Genomic DNA, 17,451 nt, shown 5'->3' on the forward strand with positions numbered 1-17,451 from the left:
CACATACCTGCGTGAGCACACACACACATAAAATATTTGTTGAAATATGCAGGCAGATTTAATTTTACATGCAGACTTCTGCTTGCCAAAGAGATGGAATTTGTTTATCAAAGGTAGCACTCAAAAAAGCTTTTAACAGTGTTGAACATTAGAAACAGTTTTTTTTGCTTATAAATTTGTGAAATATAACTACTATGGTTTACTAATCAGTCCACTCCTGTAAAATTGTCTTCAGGATGTGATTTGATATTCTGACAATAACATAAAAAACAACAATTAACCCATTTATGAGACCTCTGAAGATATAGCCATGCTTAAAATCTGGGGTAAACTGATTTAAAACTATTGAAATGTTTAAAGGTTTGTTTATAATATACACTGCACACATAGAACTTTGCTATTGTCAGAATATGTGCTTTCAGCAGTCATAAATAGGAAACAGAACGTAAGTAATTATTTTTAAAAGTGTGACTGGACAGTAGATGCAAATTATCTTCAGTATATAAAAAAGAAACATAAGCACTTCCACGGTGGTGCAGCGGTAGCGTTGTTGCCTCACAGCAAGATGTTCTCCCGTTCGATTCTCAGCTGGAGCGCAGGGAGTGTCGTCTGTGTGGAGTCTGCATGTCCTCCCCGCGGTTGGTTTTGGCGTTCGAAAGACATGCGTAAATGGGCGTGCTTTTGTTGAAGGTTGAATGTCGAGCTGGCACCTTGGCATTCATGAAAATCTACTGCCAATCATTAGCGGGCTGGAGTTCCGCTGTGGTGACCCCTAACCGGGAAAAGCCAAAAGACAACAACAACAACAACATATAAAAAAGAAACATGATCTGAGCATGGACGTCTGCCATGACATTGACCTATATTAAAGATAAGACTTCTAATTTTGAAGTACAGATAATAGTTAAGTATAAAAGGCATGGTTCGTTGCTTAAACAGTGCCACACAGATATTTTCTAATATTTATATGTAGCACTAAAAATGGTATTTTCTGTGTCAATATCTCATATCAAAGGCAAAGCAAGTTTCAAAGTCTTTATATTCCTTGTTAAGAAATATCTACTAAACAAAAGCATCACATGTCATGGAAGATGCCCAAAGGAAAGTATGCCAAAATGTAAAGATGGTAGTATACATTAATATTCACTTTTATCTAGCAATATACCCAAAAATGTCAAAAGATCTATGTATGTGTTTATCTTATTTATCTGTATGCATGTACATCTATCTATCTATATGTGTGTGTGTGTGTGTATGTGTGTGTGTGTGTGTGTGTGTGTGTGTGTGTGTATGTATATATATATATATATATATATATATATATATATATATATATATATATATATATATATATATATATATATATATATATATATATATATATTTTTTTTTTTTTTTTTTTTATTTATTTTACATTTGTTGACAGGGATAGTCTGAATGGATACATGTCCATTTTCAGTGGGGGCCCGGGGAGAAAAGCTGATGATTAGAGAGCCAATTTTCAACAGTGTTAAATGTATTCTGGGACAATGTCATTAGTTTTGTCTGGGAGGTGGCTGAGCAGATTAAAGTGGAGTCATCTGCATACTGAATGCAGGTTGCATCTGGGATCACAGAGTGGAGGTCATTAATGAAGATAGAGGAAAGAAGGGGTCCAAGTATAGAGCCCTGGGGGACTCCTATGGTGATGCCCTGCCATAGGATGGCTTGTTGTCTACCACAGAGGTATGATTGAAACCATTGGAGAGCGTGGTTATCTAAGGAGACCACCTTCAAAGTATGGATGAGTTTTTGGTGGTTAACCATATCGAAGGCCTTGGAGAGATCAAGAAAGAGGGATGAGGTTAGTTTGTTATTATTTTGGTTATGGTTTATGACATCAGAGAAGGAGAGGAGAGCTGAGGTAGTACTATGGAATGGCCTAAAGCCATGCTGAGAGCTAGCCAACAGATTGTTCTGGATAAGATAGTGCAGGAGTTGTTTATGGATGCACTTCTCCATACTTTTAGCCAGTGGTGACAGAATAGCTATGGATCTGAAGTTTGACAGTTCAATGGAGCTACCTCCTTTACGGAGAGGTATAACATGGGATATTTTCCCTATGGAGGGGATGGTAGCTTCAGATACGGTTCTGTTGATTAAGATGGAGACATATATAGACACACTCACACACACACACACACACACACACACACACACACACACACACACACACACACACACACACACACACACACACACACACACACACACACACACACACACCTGTATATTTAGTCACTACTTTTGGTCACAGACTGCTTCTGCAGAATAGGAATGGTCTTTTACTCATTTCCTGTTCATCCATCTGAGCTACCACCAACTCAAACAGATGAGGCCCCAGTTTAACATCTCTTCCAGAGGACAACAGACTCAGGAGTACAGCACCCCAGTTTAACATCTCTTCCAGAGGACAACAGACTCAGGAGTACAGCACCCCAGTTTAACATCTCTTCCGGAGGACAAGAGACTCAGGAGTACAACGCCCCAGTTTAACATCTCTTCCAGAAGACAACAGACTCAGGAGTACAGCACCCCAGTTTAACATCTCTTCCAGAGGACAACAGACTCAGGAGTACAGAACCCCAGTTTAACATCTCTTCCAGAGGACAACAGAGTCAGAGTACAGCACCTCCCTTATGCTGCACTGCAGTGTAAGCAATCAATCTACCTGGTGTGGGAATAGAATCCACAGCCTTCTACACCCAAAGTAAAAGTTGCCCCACTGACACTGTTTTTTTTTACTAATATCATCACAGCAGATCCAGTGTTAATTTCATGCCCCCCATCGGAAGTTCCCCTCATGACAGGGCTAGCCACTCAATAAGGCAATAGGTGATTAAGTCATGTTCACTAATGTTGTCAAAAATGGGCATGGGTTTTTCCCAGTGATAAGTGGGTTCAGGACCCAGCTACTCTGACCTATGCCAGGGATCCATGCTAACAGTAGGAGGGATGTATGTGCCCCTACTGGCCAGTGTGTAAAGCAAAGCAGCCCTGGGTCAATAAGGTGATATTCTGTCAGTGTCCAGTTGCCCAGATTGCATGATCTCAGATATGAGCTAAGAATTGCTACAGTCAATGTATGCTCACTGACATGACAGAGACTGGAAGTGGATAACATCTTATGTTATGTATCCAGAAGGCAAGATGGAAGGGTAGTGCTGCAAAGCCAATTGGCTTGGAATCTAGAGTCTACTACTCAGGAGAAGGACAGGCTAGAAATGGTGTAGGAATTGTGGTGAAGGAGAGGCTTCAGAAGGCAGTGAGGGATGTCATCAGGCTTAGTAACACACTCATGGCAGTTAGACTCTAACTCAATGATAAGGCAGTATTCATAATCTCAGCCTATGCCCCATAGCAAGGTTGTGATACTGATGAAAACTGCATTAAGACAGCTGTTGTAGGACCTATTAGATAAAACAGGGCAACATGAATTGATGTTAATAATGAGTGACCAGAATGCACATAGTGAGACAGACAGAAAAGGATATCAGAACTGCCTAGGTCCATGTAGGTGGGGAACAGGAATAATGAAGGAGAGGCCATTCTAGACTTCTGTCCATGTACAACACTTGGTTCAGCAGGAGAGACAATCACAAGATGGCATACAGGAGTGGACAACAAGCAACTCAGGTGGACTTCCTCCTAGTAAGGAAAAGGCACTGGGGTAGAATCAGTGATTGTAAAGTCATCCCGACTGAAACAGTTGGCACACAGCATGAACTACTGTTGCCACAATCAACTGCAAGCAGTGATCAGAGAAAGCTCTAAGGCCAATAGATACCAGGCTGAAGACCTGGAAGATGACGTTAGAGAAAACACATCAGTTCAAGGAATTACTCAGGGCTCTAGCACCTCAAGAAGAAGAAGAAATAGGTAGAGTTGAAGAAGAGTGGCAGTACCCCAAAACAGCATGTTTGAGGACTCCAAACAGATATGTGGCTGAGCCAGGTATGGGAATAAGGTACATAAGGAAAGCTGGTGGTGGAATGCAAAAGTCCAGAAAGTGCAAAAGTAAGAAGCAGTGCAGGAAAAGGTGGAAAATAGCAAAGATGGATGAGGCGAGGTTAGGAATGAATACTGGTTGGCTAACAAAGAGGCTAAGAAAGGAGCTGCAATAGCAAAAAGCAGGACATCAGAGTTATTCTACCAGCTTCTGGAATGTGACTCCATAAGGGGCACAAAGAAACTATATCAGGTTGCAAGTCAAAGACAGAAACATAAAGAAGATAGTCAGACACCCTTCATAAGGGATGCCTGAAACAACCTGCTCACCAGTCTGCGGGACATCAAAGGCAGATGGAAGAAGTATTTCCAGCAGCTTCTGAATTAAGCAAACTCCATTGAAGCTGTACTTCCCCTGACACAGCCTACAGTTAGACAAGATGTGGAACCCACCCTAGAAGAAGTAAGAACACCACTAAAAAAATGAATTCAGGGAAAGCAACAGGCTCAGCTGAGGTCACAGCAGACATCCTGGTGGATTTCTTTGAGACAGTTACTCAGGCTATAGATAAGGGAAAGGAGGTACACATGAATAAATGAGGACATCAGGTGCATGAGAAGGGCGGTAGGATGCAAATTGTGAGACAGGTGAATAAATGAGGACATCAGGTGCATGAGAAGGGAGGTAGGATTCACACGGTGAGACAGATGAATAAATGAGGACATCAGGTGCATGAGAAGGGCGGTACAATGCACACTGTGGGACAGATGAATAAATGAGGACATCAGGTGCATGAGAAGGGTGGTACAATGCACACTGTGAGACAGATGAATAAATGAGGACATCAGGTGCATGAGAAGGGCGGTACGATGCACACTGTGGGACAGATGAATAAATGAGGACATCAGGTGCATGAGAAGGGTGGTACAATGAGCACTGTGGGACAGATGAATAAATGAGGACATCAGGTGCATGAGAAGGGCGGTACAATGCACACTGTGGGACAGATGAATAAATGAGGACATCAGGTGCATGAGAAGGGAGGTAGGATTCACATTGTGGGACAGATGAATAAATGAGGACATCAGGTGCATGAGAAGGGCGGTACAATGCACACTGTGGGACAGATGAATAAATGAGGACATCAGGTGCATGAGAAGGGCGGTACAATGCACACTGTGGGACAGATGAATAAATGAGGACATCAGGTGCATGAGAAGGGAGGTAGGATTCACATTGTGGGACAGATGAATAAATGAGGACATCAGGTGCATGAGAAGGGTGGTACAATGCACACTGTGGGACAGATGAATAAATGAGGACATCAGGTGCATGAGAAGGGCGGTACGATGCACACTGTGGGACAGATGAATAAATGAGGACATCAGGTGCATGAGAAGGGTGGTACAATGCACACTGTGGGACAGATGAATAAATGAGGACATCAGGTGCATGAGAAGGGCGGTACGATGCACACTGTGGGACAGATGAATAAATGAGGACATCAGGTGCATGAGAAGGGCAGTAGGATTCACATTGTGGGACAGATGAATAAATGAGGACATCAGGTGCATGAGAAGGGCAGTAGGATTCACATTGTGGGACAGATGAATAAATGAGGACATCAGGTGCATGAGAAAGAAGGTACGATGCACACTGTGGGACAGATGAATAAATGAGGACATCAGGTGCATGAGAAGGGCAGTAGGATTCACATTGTGGGACAGATGAATAAATGAGGACATCAAGTGCATGAGAAGGGCAGTAGGATTCACACGGTGAGACAGATGAATAAATGAGGACATCAGGTGCATGAGAAGGGTGGTACGATGAACACTGTGGGACAGATGAATAAATGAGGACATCAGGTGCATGAGAAGGGCGGTACAATGCACACTGTGGGACAGATGAATAAATGAGGACATCAGGTGCATGAGAAGGGCGGTAGGATGCAAATTGTGAGACAGGTGAATAAATGAGGACATCAGGTGCATGAGAAGGGCGGTACGATGCACACTGTGGGACAGATGAATAAATGAGGACATCAGGTGCATGAGAAGGGCAGTAGGATTCACATTGTGGGACAGATGAATAAATGAGGACATCAGGTGCATGAGAAGGAAGGTACGATGCACACTGTGGGACAGATGAATAAATGAGGACATCAGGTGCATGAGAAGGGCAGTAGGATTCACATTGTGGGACAGATGAATAAATGAGGACATCAGGTGCATGAGAAGGAAGGTACGATGAACACTGTGAGACAGATGAATAAATGAGGACATCAGGTGCATGAGAAGGGCAGTAGGATTCACATTGTGGGACAGATGAATAAATGAGGACATCAGGTGCATGAGAAGGGAGGTAGGATGAACACTGTGGGACAGATGAATAAATGAGGACATCAGGTGCATGAGAAGGGTGGTACGATGCACACTGTGGGACAGATGAATAAATGAGGACATCAGGTGCATGAGAAGGGCGGTACGATGCACACTGTGGGACAGATGAATAAATGAGGACATCAGGTGCATGAGAAGGAAGGTACGATGCACACTGTGGGACAGATGAATAAATGAGGACATCAGGTGCATGAGAAGGGCGGTACAATGCACACTGTGGGACAGATGAATAAATGAGGACATCAGGTGCATGAGAAGGGCGGTACAATGCACACTGTGGGACAGATGAATAAATGAGGACATCAGGTGCATGAGAAGGGCAGTAGGATTCACATTGTGAGACAGATGAATAAATGAGGACATAAGAGCAAAAGCCAAAGTAACTCCAATTGCAGAAAAAGTCAAAGAGAACAGATTATGGTGGTTTGGGCACATGTGCCGAAAAGCAGAAGAGAATATATTAAAGATGATTTGGGACAAACAGGAAGAAGGCAAGAGGAAATGAGAGCATCCAGCAAAGATATGGGTGGATTTGTGAGAGATCTGCGAACGCCAGGTATGAGTGTTGCAGAAGGTAAGAGTGTGGCACTGAACAGAGAGAGAGATGGAGGGAATTGACACTATACCTCGATCCCATGTAGGAAATGGAAAAGTGGGGTGATGACGATGATACAACAGATGTTCCCCGATCTACCAACCATCCCATCCCATCCCTGTCAAAGTCACTATCCAAAACTAAAATTATTAGAGTAAAGGGTCCTGATAATATGCCCACCTATCTACATCACTTAACTAAATTCCTATTAAACCTGTTCAGTTTAAGTCTCTCTTTCCATGAGCTATATTCCGGAAATATGGATAATAGCCGTTGTGATACCATTGCATAAAAGAAACCCCATGACAGACCCAGTAAACATTAATCTTAAAAGTATAGACTGTAAAGTTATGTAGTACATAAATGCTGCTAAGCTTATAAACAATGGCACAAGTGACACACAAACCCTAGACATAAACCAGTTTGGATTTGTTAGAAGTAGGTCATGTCTATTAAATCTAGATGATTACTTCAAAAAGGGCCAAAAAGGCCCTGGATGAGTGCATAAGAGTCCATAGTGTTTACCCTACCAAGGCCTTTGGCACAATCTCATACAAGGATATCATTGATAAACCTTCACAACTTAACATAAATCATATGTAATCTGATGCATAGGCAAATGGCTCTGTGACAGAACCCAGGGTTCTTCCATTGGCCAGTGAGGTTTGACAGGGTTTGTCTTGGGACCCCTGCTGGTCAGCAACCATGTCTCAGAAGTGAAAGCAGATATTGAAGGACTGTGGATAACTAAATTTGTTGACTGTAAACTGGATACAATTGTCAAATCCTTTTGGGATACTTAGTCTGCTTACACGTGGACAAGACCACTCCCTGATGCATCGGTCACAGGCTTACTGTAAATACCAAATAATGAGGTATAGTTGTACCTTTGGGAAATACATTGCTCCCGTCTCTTACACAAGACCACTTCATGATGCATCGGTCACAGGCTTACTGTAAATGCCAAATAATGAGGTATAGTTGTACCTTTGGGAAATACATTGCTCCCGTCTCTTACATAAGACCACTCCCTGATGCATCAGTCACAGGCTTACTGTAAATGCCAAATAATGAGGTATAGTTGTACCTTTGGGAAATACATTGCTCCCGTCTCTTACACACTGCTCATTGCCCTCTCAAACAGAGTTATCTAATGCTAGGGTACCAATGTTGATAACAATGTTTCTCTGGATCGTAGTGTCTCACTTGTGGTTAGAAAGTCCTTCTACCTTGCTATGCTGTCCTGTAGGGATATCTCCTCTATGCTCCATGGATCTTGGTTGCTTTATACTCTTCCCTTACTATACCTGTCCTTGAATCCAACACACTTTTGTTATGCACCTCACAATGTACTAGTTTACTGGTGTGAAATACCCCAAAGGTTTCTGACCAAAAGATATCGAACAACAACACAGTCTAAACTTTCTTAAAAGACTATCTGTCCCTCTTCTATGTGTTGTATAGACAATTGAGGTGTGATCTCTATTTACCCTTTTGAGCACTGAAAGTCTCTACCCTTTCCAATCACATTCATTTTCAAAGAATGAATGTGCTGCCTAACACTTGTGCCAACAATTTAAATTTCCACTTCAAGGCCAGCAACATCTGAGGTGTGGCAGATTCATAACACTGTATTAAGCACGATGATAAAATGGAGGAACATAAATTCATGCCTGGGGTATGTGCAAAGATCTTTCTCATTGAGGCAACTAATATATTCTAAATACCAAGGCATTTTGGTGCCAAGATACTTGACAGTCCTGTGAACCACTGAACCTATGATCTTATTTATGTAACAAACCTGAAGTATATGGATCACACTCTAATCTTAGAAGTTCTAAAGCCAGATACCAAGAAAGCAACATTCAATGTAATGTAAATGTATAAGTCAGAGAATAAGAATGTTCCAATGAGATTTCTGGAAATGGTGCAGTGCATAGCAAAGTTTGCACCAACTGTGTCACATACTGAAATGCCTTTAAGAGAGCTTTGAGAGCATGATGCAAAACATGAATGGCCAGTAACGTAATGCAAGAGTTTTGAAATGTGAAAGGAACTTGTAACTGAGGCATCAGCTATGAATCACCGTGGCATTACTAAATCAGCTGTGTTGCAAGTAGGTATAATGGATGAAATCACAGTTACCAGCAATTCGGGAACAGTGAAAGTGTGAGAATTGCGCACAAGAAAACAAAGCACTGCAGTCACTAAGAGAGATTACTGTGGGAGGATGGAATACCACTGACCATAAACATGTAGAGATCACTATGGGAGGATGCTACACCACTGATCATAAACATGTACAGATCACTATGGGAGGATGGAACACCACTGACCATAAACGTGTAGAGATCACTATGGGAGGATGGAACACCACTGACCATAAACATGTAGAGATCACTATGGGAGGATGGAACACCACTGACCATAAACATGTAGAGATTACTATGGGAGGATGCTACACCACTGATCATAAACATGTACAGATCACTATGGGAGGATGCTACACCACTGATCATAAACATGTAAAGATCACTATGGGAGGATGCTACACCACTGACCATAAACGTGTAGAGATCACTATGGGAGGATGGAACACCACTGACCATAAACATGTACAGATCACTATGGGAGGATGCTACACCACTGATCATAAACATGTACAGATCACTATGGGAGGACTGTACACCACTGATCATAAACATGTAGAGATCACTATGGGAGGATGCTACACCACTGACCATAAATGTGTAGAGATCACTAAGGGAGGATGCTACACCACTGACCATAAACATGTAGAGATCACTTTGGGAGGACGGTACACCACTGACCATACATGTATAGAGATCACTATGGGAGGACTGTACACCACTGACTATAAACATATAGAGATCACTATGGGAGGATGGTAAATCACTGACCATAAGTGTGTAGAGATCACTATGGGAGGATGCTACACCACTGATCATAAACATGTAGAAATCACTATGGGAGGATGCAACACCACTGACCATAAACATGTAGAGATCACTATGGGAGGATGCTACACCACTGATCATAAACATGTAGAAATCACTATGGGAGGATGGTACATCACTGACCATAAACATGTAGAGATCACTAAGGGAGGATGCAACACCACTGACCATAAACATGTAGAAATCACTATGGGAGGATGGTACACCACTGGACCATAAACATGTAGAGATCACTATGGGAGGATGGTACATCACTGACCATAAACATGTAGAGATCACTATGGGAGGATGCAACACCACTGACCATAAACATGTAGAGATCACTAAGGGAGGATGGTACACCACTGACCATAAACATGTAGAAATCACTATGGGAGGATGGTACATCACTGACCATAAACATGTAGAGATCACTAAGGGAGGATGCAACACCACTGACCATAAACATGTAGAAATCACTATGGGAGGATGGTACATCATTGACCATAAACGTGTGGAGATCACTATGGGAGGATGGTACACCACTGGACCATAAACGTGTAGAGATCACTATGGGAGGATGGTACACCACTGGACCATAAACATGTAGAGATCACTATGGGAGGATGGTAAATCACTGATCACAAATGTATACTACCCTTACTGGGACAAAATCAGCTGCATACAAAGTTTGATGTTTAAATCAGATAACTTCATAATACTGAATCCTCTTACAAAAGTGCAAGGATTTCTAAGTTTGGTAAGAGAGAGCGTGTGATGTTGCACACTGGTCAGGAATATTAGGACAGCTGAGATGCTGGACAATTATTGTCTGGGCTATTAATAAGTGATTCACCAGCTTTGGATAGAGTATGGCTCAGTAAGTCTGCCGATGACTTAAAATTTTGTATTGTTGTTACCATACCATGGATCACTTCCATATGCAAAAATATTTGCATTCTTTAACAACTGGGTATTATAGGTTCATAGGTTCATAGGCTAGGTTCATAGGTTAGTACTAGGGGTTGGGAGGATGGCCTAATGGTTAAGGTGTTTGCCTTACAAACACAAGGTGCAGGGTTTGAGTCTCGCAAGGGATAATTGGCTAGGCTTAAAATGGCTTGCAAAGGCGGTTAGCCTAGTACTAACCTATGAACAATTTTACCATTTTAATTATTTCACCCACATATTGTGTGTGTGGGGGGGATGGGTGACTACAAAGCTATCTATTAAATACCGTACACAAAACACTGAAGCACTTCAGCCATAACAGTAAATGCAGGATTGAAATTCATTTCTGAATGTTGGTACTTTACTGCACTACCACTCCACTAGCATTTGTCAATCGCACCCACTAACACCTTGTGTCCGGGCTGGCTACCCCGATTCACCCTACCTTAGCTATGCCTCTTCCAGTACTGCATAAACTGTATTTTGTAGACCAATCAGTGAAAGTTAACATTAGTGCTTCACTGGAATGATTTCTTAAATTTCTAATCATAATTATTTTATACTCAAAATATAAACATTTTCTGTTTATTTATGTGTGTATATTTGTTACACTCAGTCTTTTCATACATTTACGACTCAAAACAAAAATTAAATAAGGAACAAATATGTTATACTGGAAAATAAGTCTCTCATCTTCTGTATATTTGGACAGCAGTCATCATGGCAATCCTCTGGGATAATATACAATAAAGTAACTACAGTTACACACCACTACCTGATAGAGTATTCCAAATATGTAACAAAAATGTTACCTGTAGGCTGCAATTTCAATATCCAAGGCCATTTTTGCATTTATCAGTTTTTCATAGTCCATGATTTGGAGCTTCATCTCATGTTTCAGAGAACTTAGTTTTCCCCTTAACTCAGCAATCTCTTCCTGTTTGTGTAAACAGAGAGACAAACAGAAATATGTAAAATATTGTGCAAAGTATATTTTTCATGTGCTCTCTTGGAGTTAGGATTGCATATTAATTGATAATGACTTTGAAAAGTATCCTTTCATTTCTGGTATTTGTTTGCATTATTATTTTAAAATGGAATGGTATACTACTTGCAGACTTTTCTTTTTGTGACTCATTGCATCACAGGACATTTTAATGACTCTTAGTCATACAGCAGGTGGACATCAGCTGTGACACTCATTTACTTACTTAAATCTCTGTTTGGTCCAACAGATACAAAAATACACAAAAACTACCTATTTTTAGGAATAGTCCAAGAAAGTTCTAGGTATAAGACAGTCAGGAAAAAAATGCAATATAGTTCAAAAGAAATAAAAAGTAATTTTGCTTTCTAAAACCTGTCAATTGAAAAACATAGTAAGTATCACATAAAATAATGCAGTTTCATTAAATAGCAGCATTATACAATTCAACTACTACTACTACTGTCTCCAGTGAGTGTGGGAGTGTGCCCTGGGTCCCCAAAACACTGAAATGGATAAAGCAGGTATCAAAGAAAGAAAGGATGCCCTCTTGGATAAGGGCAGTCGGTGCTGATCATAGACGTGCACTATAAATATAGACTATACAACTTGGTGAATAAGGAAACAAGGGTATAACATGGCTAGGCTTATAAAGGCCCTAGGGTCAATGGCCTAGTAACCTCCCATGAACCTATTAACATATGAATGTTATACAGGCACTTGGACTGATTGCATTATTCTCCAATGAACCCTGACCCCATGTGCCCATTTCATCTAACACATACAGATTTCATAACTTTTTAAATTTATCCCAGGAGGTTACATTAAGTTAATGCTTTGCCCCACATAAATAGAAGGATAAAACCAACCTATTAGACAAACGGCACTTCAAACCCAGAAAATCCAAACCAGGGCACAGAACCAAGTAGAAATCAAAAGAATTTAATCCAGTCTGACTAGTAACAGACTTCTTCAGAAAATAAAATAAATCAGACAAGGAGTGCTTAATTTATATCAAAAAGTGCGGGAAATACAATTAGTGTTTAAAGATATACACATTAAAATTAATAATAAAATGAGTTCTTGTAAATAAATACAGGTGAATTTGTATTATAAACCACGCATATGTAAAAAACCACAGTTTTTTTAAAAATACTTGTAATTCATCTCATAAGACTATTTAGTTTTAAAATACTCGCTATAGAGCAAAATTCATTAATACCTGGAAAATTACTAGCATTCAGTTTTATCTGCCACAGGAGCTCTAATTCTTCTAGTTTAAAGGAAGCTGGTCCGCCTCTCACATCCTGAATGTACTGGTCTATAACTGTAAATTTAAATCTATGGTCACAAAATGAGTTAATATGCTTAGCTAGAGCATTCTCAAGTTTTTTATGGGTGATTGCATACTGGTGCTCATAAATTCTGTCATGATTTGCTGCCGGTTTTACCGACATAAATTTGGCTAGATAAACCACAAATCTAGTATTACAGTTGTACTTTCCTTTCAACTTAAAACAATTACCATTAATAGAAAATTCATTGGTAGTATCCACATGTTAGTAATTTTCCAGGTATTAATGAATTTTGCTCTATAGCGAGTATTTTAAAACTAAATAGTCTTATGAGATGAATTACAAGTATTTTTTACAAGAACTCAATGTGTATATCTTTAAACACTAATTGTATTGATATAAATTAAGCACTCCTTGTCTGATTTATTTTATTTTCTGAAGAAGTCTGTTACTAGTCAATTCTACTTGGATTAAATTCTCTTGATTTCAACTTGGTTCTGTGCCCTGGTTTGGATTGGTCTTATTTGTCGAATAAATAGAAGGATATTGATTCCAAGCTTCTCAGAATTTATAGTCTGGTCAGATCATGATCTGCCAAAAAGGGAGTTGATCAAATTTACCATAACCATTATGTGTAATATACACAAGAGCTGCCCAACACTATCTTCTTCCTTTGGCAACGTTGCTGCAGCAGTTTGAACAAATATTTTAGAATTCTACCAATGTCTAGAAGTTGGAATCTTATATTGCAACCTTTCTAGAAGATTCTTGATCCTTCTTCCCCAACCTTCAGTCTTTTGTCTTTGATAAAGACTATGAGTGAAATACACTCTCTGCATGTAAAGTCTGTTCTTCATTGCTCTGTTCCAAGACATGAAACTTGAAGACAAGAGAAAGAGATAATTTTTAGCAGAAGTGATCCAGATCTACAGAACTAACTCCCAGTGCAAATGCAGGGAAGTTCTCAAAGCCACAGCCAGTTCCAATAGAGCAGATAATAGATAGCACTTTATGGAACAGTGAATTTACTTGTTTCCCACATCCAAGGAGCCACCAGTCCCTGTGCTACTGAAAAAATCCTGCCATGACTGTACTAGCAAGAGCATCGCAACTGTCTTCTTTCAACTGTTTCTCATCAAAATGGAACTGGCCCTTTATATGTCCACATGTCTACATGTAAGTGCTGTAGCTTTTATTTCATAATACTCTGTGAGCTCAACCTTTCAAACTTGATTTAAACATCTGAACATACACTGCTCAAGTGGAAATATTCAGTTAATGAGTTTGAAAGAACAACATAAAATAAATGGATATATATGACATGCATGGTTTAAAAGTATGAATATGTTACATAGATATAGGTATACTCAAACATTTTCACTTATAACAAACATCAAGATATAAACATCAAAAAATAAGTAACCCAGGGGCGGAGCCTAGATGGCTAACTGAGAGCAGTGAATTTTGAGAGCTCCATAAACTAGTATAATAATATAGGAAAATGTATTTATTTATTTATTTATTTACATTTGTTGACCAGGAGTGTCCGACTGGACGTAGGCCCATTTTCAGCAGAGGCCTGGGGAGAAAAGCTCCACAGTTAAAATAAACAGACAGTAGTTACATTGGATTACATAGCTATTAACAATTTAACATAGCAATTACTTACAACATATTTACAGATGAAGAACATAGTACATCAGTAGACAGCTAGAATCTTTATCTGTAAAGTACATAACAGACATTAACAAATGTTACAATAAGAAGTTCCTGCTGTATAATAAGTACTAGGCTTATGAGCATCTGAGCTTGCTATAATCAAGGTAGTTAGTGGAGTGGAAAGAAAGGTAGTGGTTGGATGGGGTGGATGATATTAGAGTGGGAGTTGCAAGGGCATAGCCAGCATGTTTTTAGGTGCACTTTTAGTAACGTTTTGAAGTGGGTGCATGATGGTACGGAGGTAATTGTGGGTGGAAGGGAGTTCCATAATTTGGCTATGGCGCAAGAGAATAGTGCTTCACTAGCAGAGTTATTGGCTTTAGTGATCTGCAAGTGATTTTTGTTGCTGGATCTTAGTGGTCTGGTGGTGGATGTTATTATTTTCAAGTTTAAAATGCCAGAAATCTATAGATAAACCACTAAATTATATAAATATCAAGTTTGGTGGAGATGTACAAAAATGCTCCTGTCAAGTAACTTGGAGACATATTGAGTCACTGAATATGAGCAACTCAAGGAATTCTCATCCAAATGCTGCTTTGAAAAAAAAACTGCAATTGATGACATCTACCTTATAGGAACTATCTGTGAAGATGGATGGCTTTAAAAATGACTTAGAAAACCTCAAATTAAATTCTCAAAATCAGACTGATTCTCTTAAAGAACTATTACAGCAACACCTTACAAAAATAACAAATACAGAGCTAAGTGACATTGAAGGGACACTCAGCAACACCTTACAAAAATAACAAATACAGAGCTAAGTGACATTGAAGGGACACTCAGCAACACCTTACAAAAATAACAAATGCTCTACAGAGCTATAGTTATAACATTGCACAAGGGACAATAGCAACACTGCTTACAAAAATCACCATAAAAATACAGAGCTAAGTGACAATGTTTATTATTCAGAATACTAGAACAAGGAAATAAGTCTGGTCAAATAATAAAACTGTTGAAACAAAACAACATCAGCACACCTTTCCAGCCAAGATAAAAATACTTTTGCCAATGAGATGAGAACCTTTAATGACTTAGAAGCTACTATATTCATCAAAAATAACAAATACAGAGCTATCCAGAAGAAAGGAAAAAGATAAAGAAGAATAAAAGAAACAAACTGGACTGATGCTAGAAAAGAAGAAACAAAACCATCCCAAGATAGCTCTCAAAAAAAATAATCCTTACAACTACATCTCAAAGTATCAACTGATATGGTACATCACTTGTCATGTGTTTTTATTTAAAAAAGGAGGGTTTCTTAAACAACTGAGAAACAGTAATGATTTATTCAGAATGTTCAAAGAGTCCAGTAATTCTTCACAAACAAAGGTAGGTCAAGATGGGTTACTATTTACATTATATATAAGCCAAACAAAGCAACATATAATACAAACATAGAAGTTTCTATTCCCCAACTGGAACTCAATAAATACTTATCTAGTTCATTTTTCATTGTTTTTACTTATAATAATGTATGTAATGAATTAACTAATTCAACAAGGTACCATTCATCAGAGTTCAGACTCAAATGTAACAAATTAACATCATATATAATAGCAGTAACAGTAGAGTGTTTTGAAAAAATGCTGTCATGGAGACTAATGCCTTCTTCAGTTAAAGTATGATTTAGAAATGTGATGTATATCCTGGTTAAATAATAGTAGCAAGCTCTTAGTACAAATGTCATCATTATTCTGTCTAAATATAGTTAATATCAGTTATGGCAGGTATCATAGCTTTGAGTGCTGTTTGATTAATCCTGACATGGTGTGTGTGAATGCAGCTGTGTCTGGTAGCTGTTGCATGTTGCCGTTTTTGTCTCCAGGAAGCTGTAGGTTGCAGCTTGTGATCTTACTGATGCTTGTATATTAGGAAGAGACATTTGGTGTTTTAGCCTGGATCCGGGGGAAGGGAGTGGATAAAACTGTGATTTGAGATATTTTGTCAGAGAATAGTTTGTTTATACATCTGCTGAGTGAGAGGTGGGAAGGCTGGAAGAATGGAAGAATGTGTTATTTCTTGCTGTGGTGGCTTGTTGGGAGGTTTTTTTAATCTGTTTGCTCTCTGTTCTTTTCCCAGCTGCTGCCTTGCTGAAAGGGAGGGAATTTAGGCTTGAAGTTGCAGTGAAATGAAGCTTTGCTTCAGGCACATCGTGAGCCTCTGGTATGCAATACACAGGCACACTAACAGAAACAGATGCTCCCAGGTTTTTATGGTAATGGAGACAGAGTGACGATAATGCTTAATGGCTCTGAGAAGCCTTCGAGATGATTCTTGTCAATGAAGTTTTGGGTTTTAAAAATATATATATATATAATAAAAGGGCTGTTTTAAACCACATGTACACATATTGATGGTCTCCCAACTCTTCGTTTAGCTCATTAAGTTAATTCTTGATAAAAAAAAATAAAATAATAATAAGTGCAATTTTATACTTAAAATGTATTTTGGTCCAAACACATTAAGGACTTACATAAGAGTGGAAGTCTGAGTTATTGTGAAAGACTAAGAGCACTTGGTCTTGTGCAGTACCCTTTGCAGTGGTCTGGGAGG

General features: G+C 39.4%; 1 protein-coding gene across 1 annotated transcript in view; it reads right to left on the reverse strand.

Moving 5' to 3' along the window:
- Window positions 1–17,451, reverse strand: part of LOC122789791 (vimentin-like) — a 308,097-nt gene that overhangs the window by 83,100 nt on the left and 207,546 nt on the right. The window contains exon 5 of the mRNA XM_044057233.1: window positions 11,706–11,830. Within this exon, the coding sequence (XP_043913168.1) occupies window positions 11,706–11,830 (125 nt within the window). The remainder of the gene's footprint in view (window positions 1–11,705; window positions 11,831–17,451) is intronic.

Source organism: Protopterus annectens, chromosome 15.part0 (assembly GCF_019279795.1).
Source record: "Protopterus annectens isolate FY-2018-M chromosome 15.part0, PAN1.0, whole genome shotgun sequence".
Taxonomy (NCBI): domain Eukaryota; kingdom Metazoa; phylum Chordata; order Ceratodontiformes; family Protopteridae; genus Protopterus; species Protopterus annectens.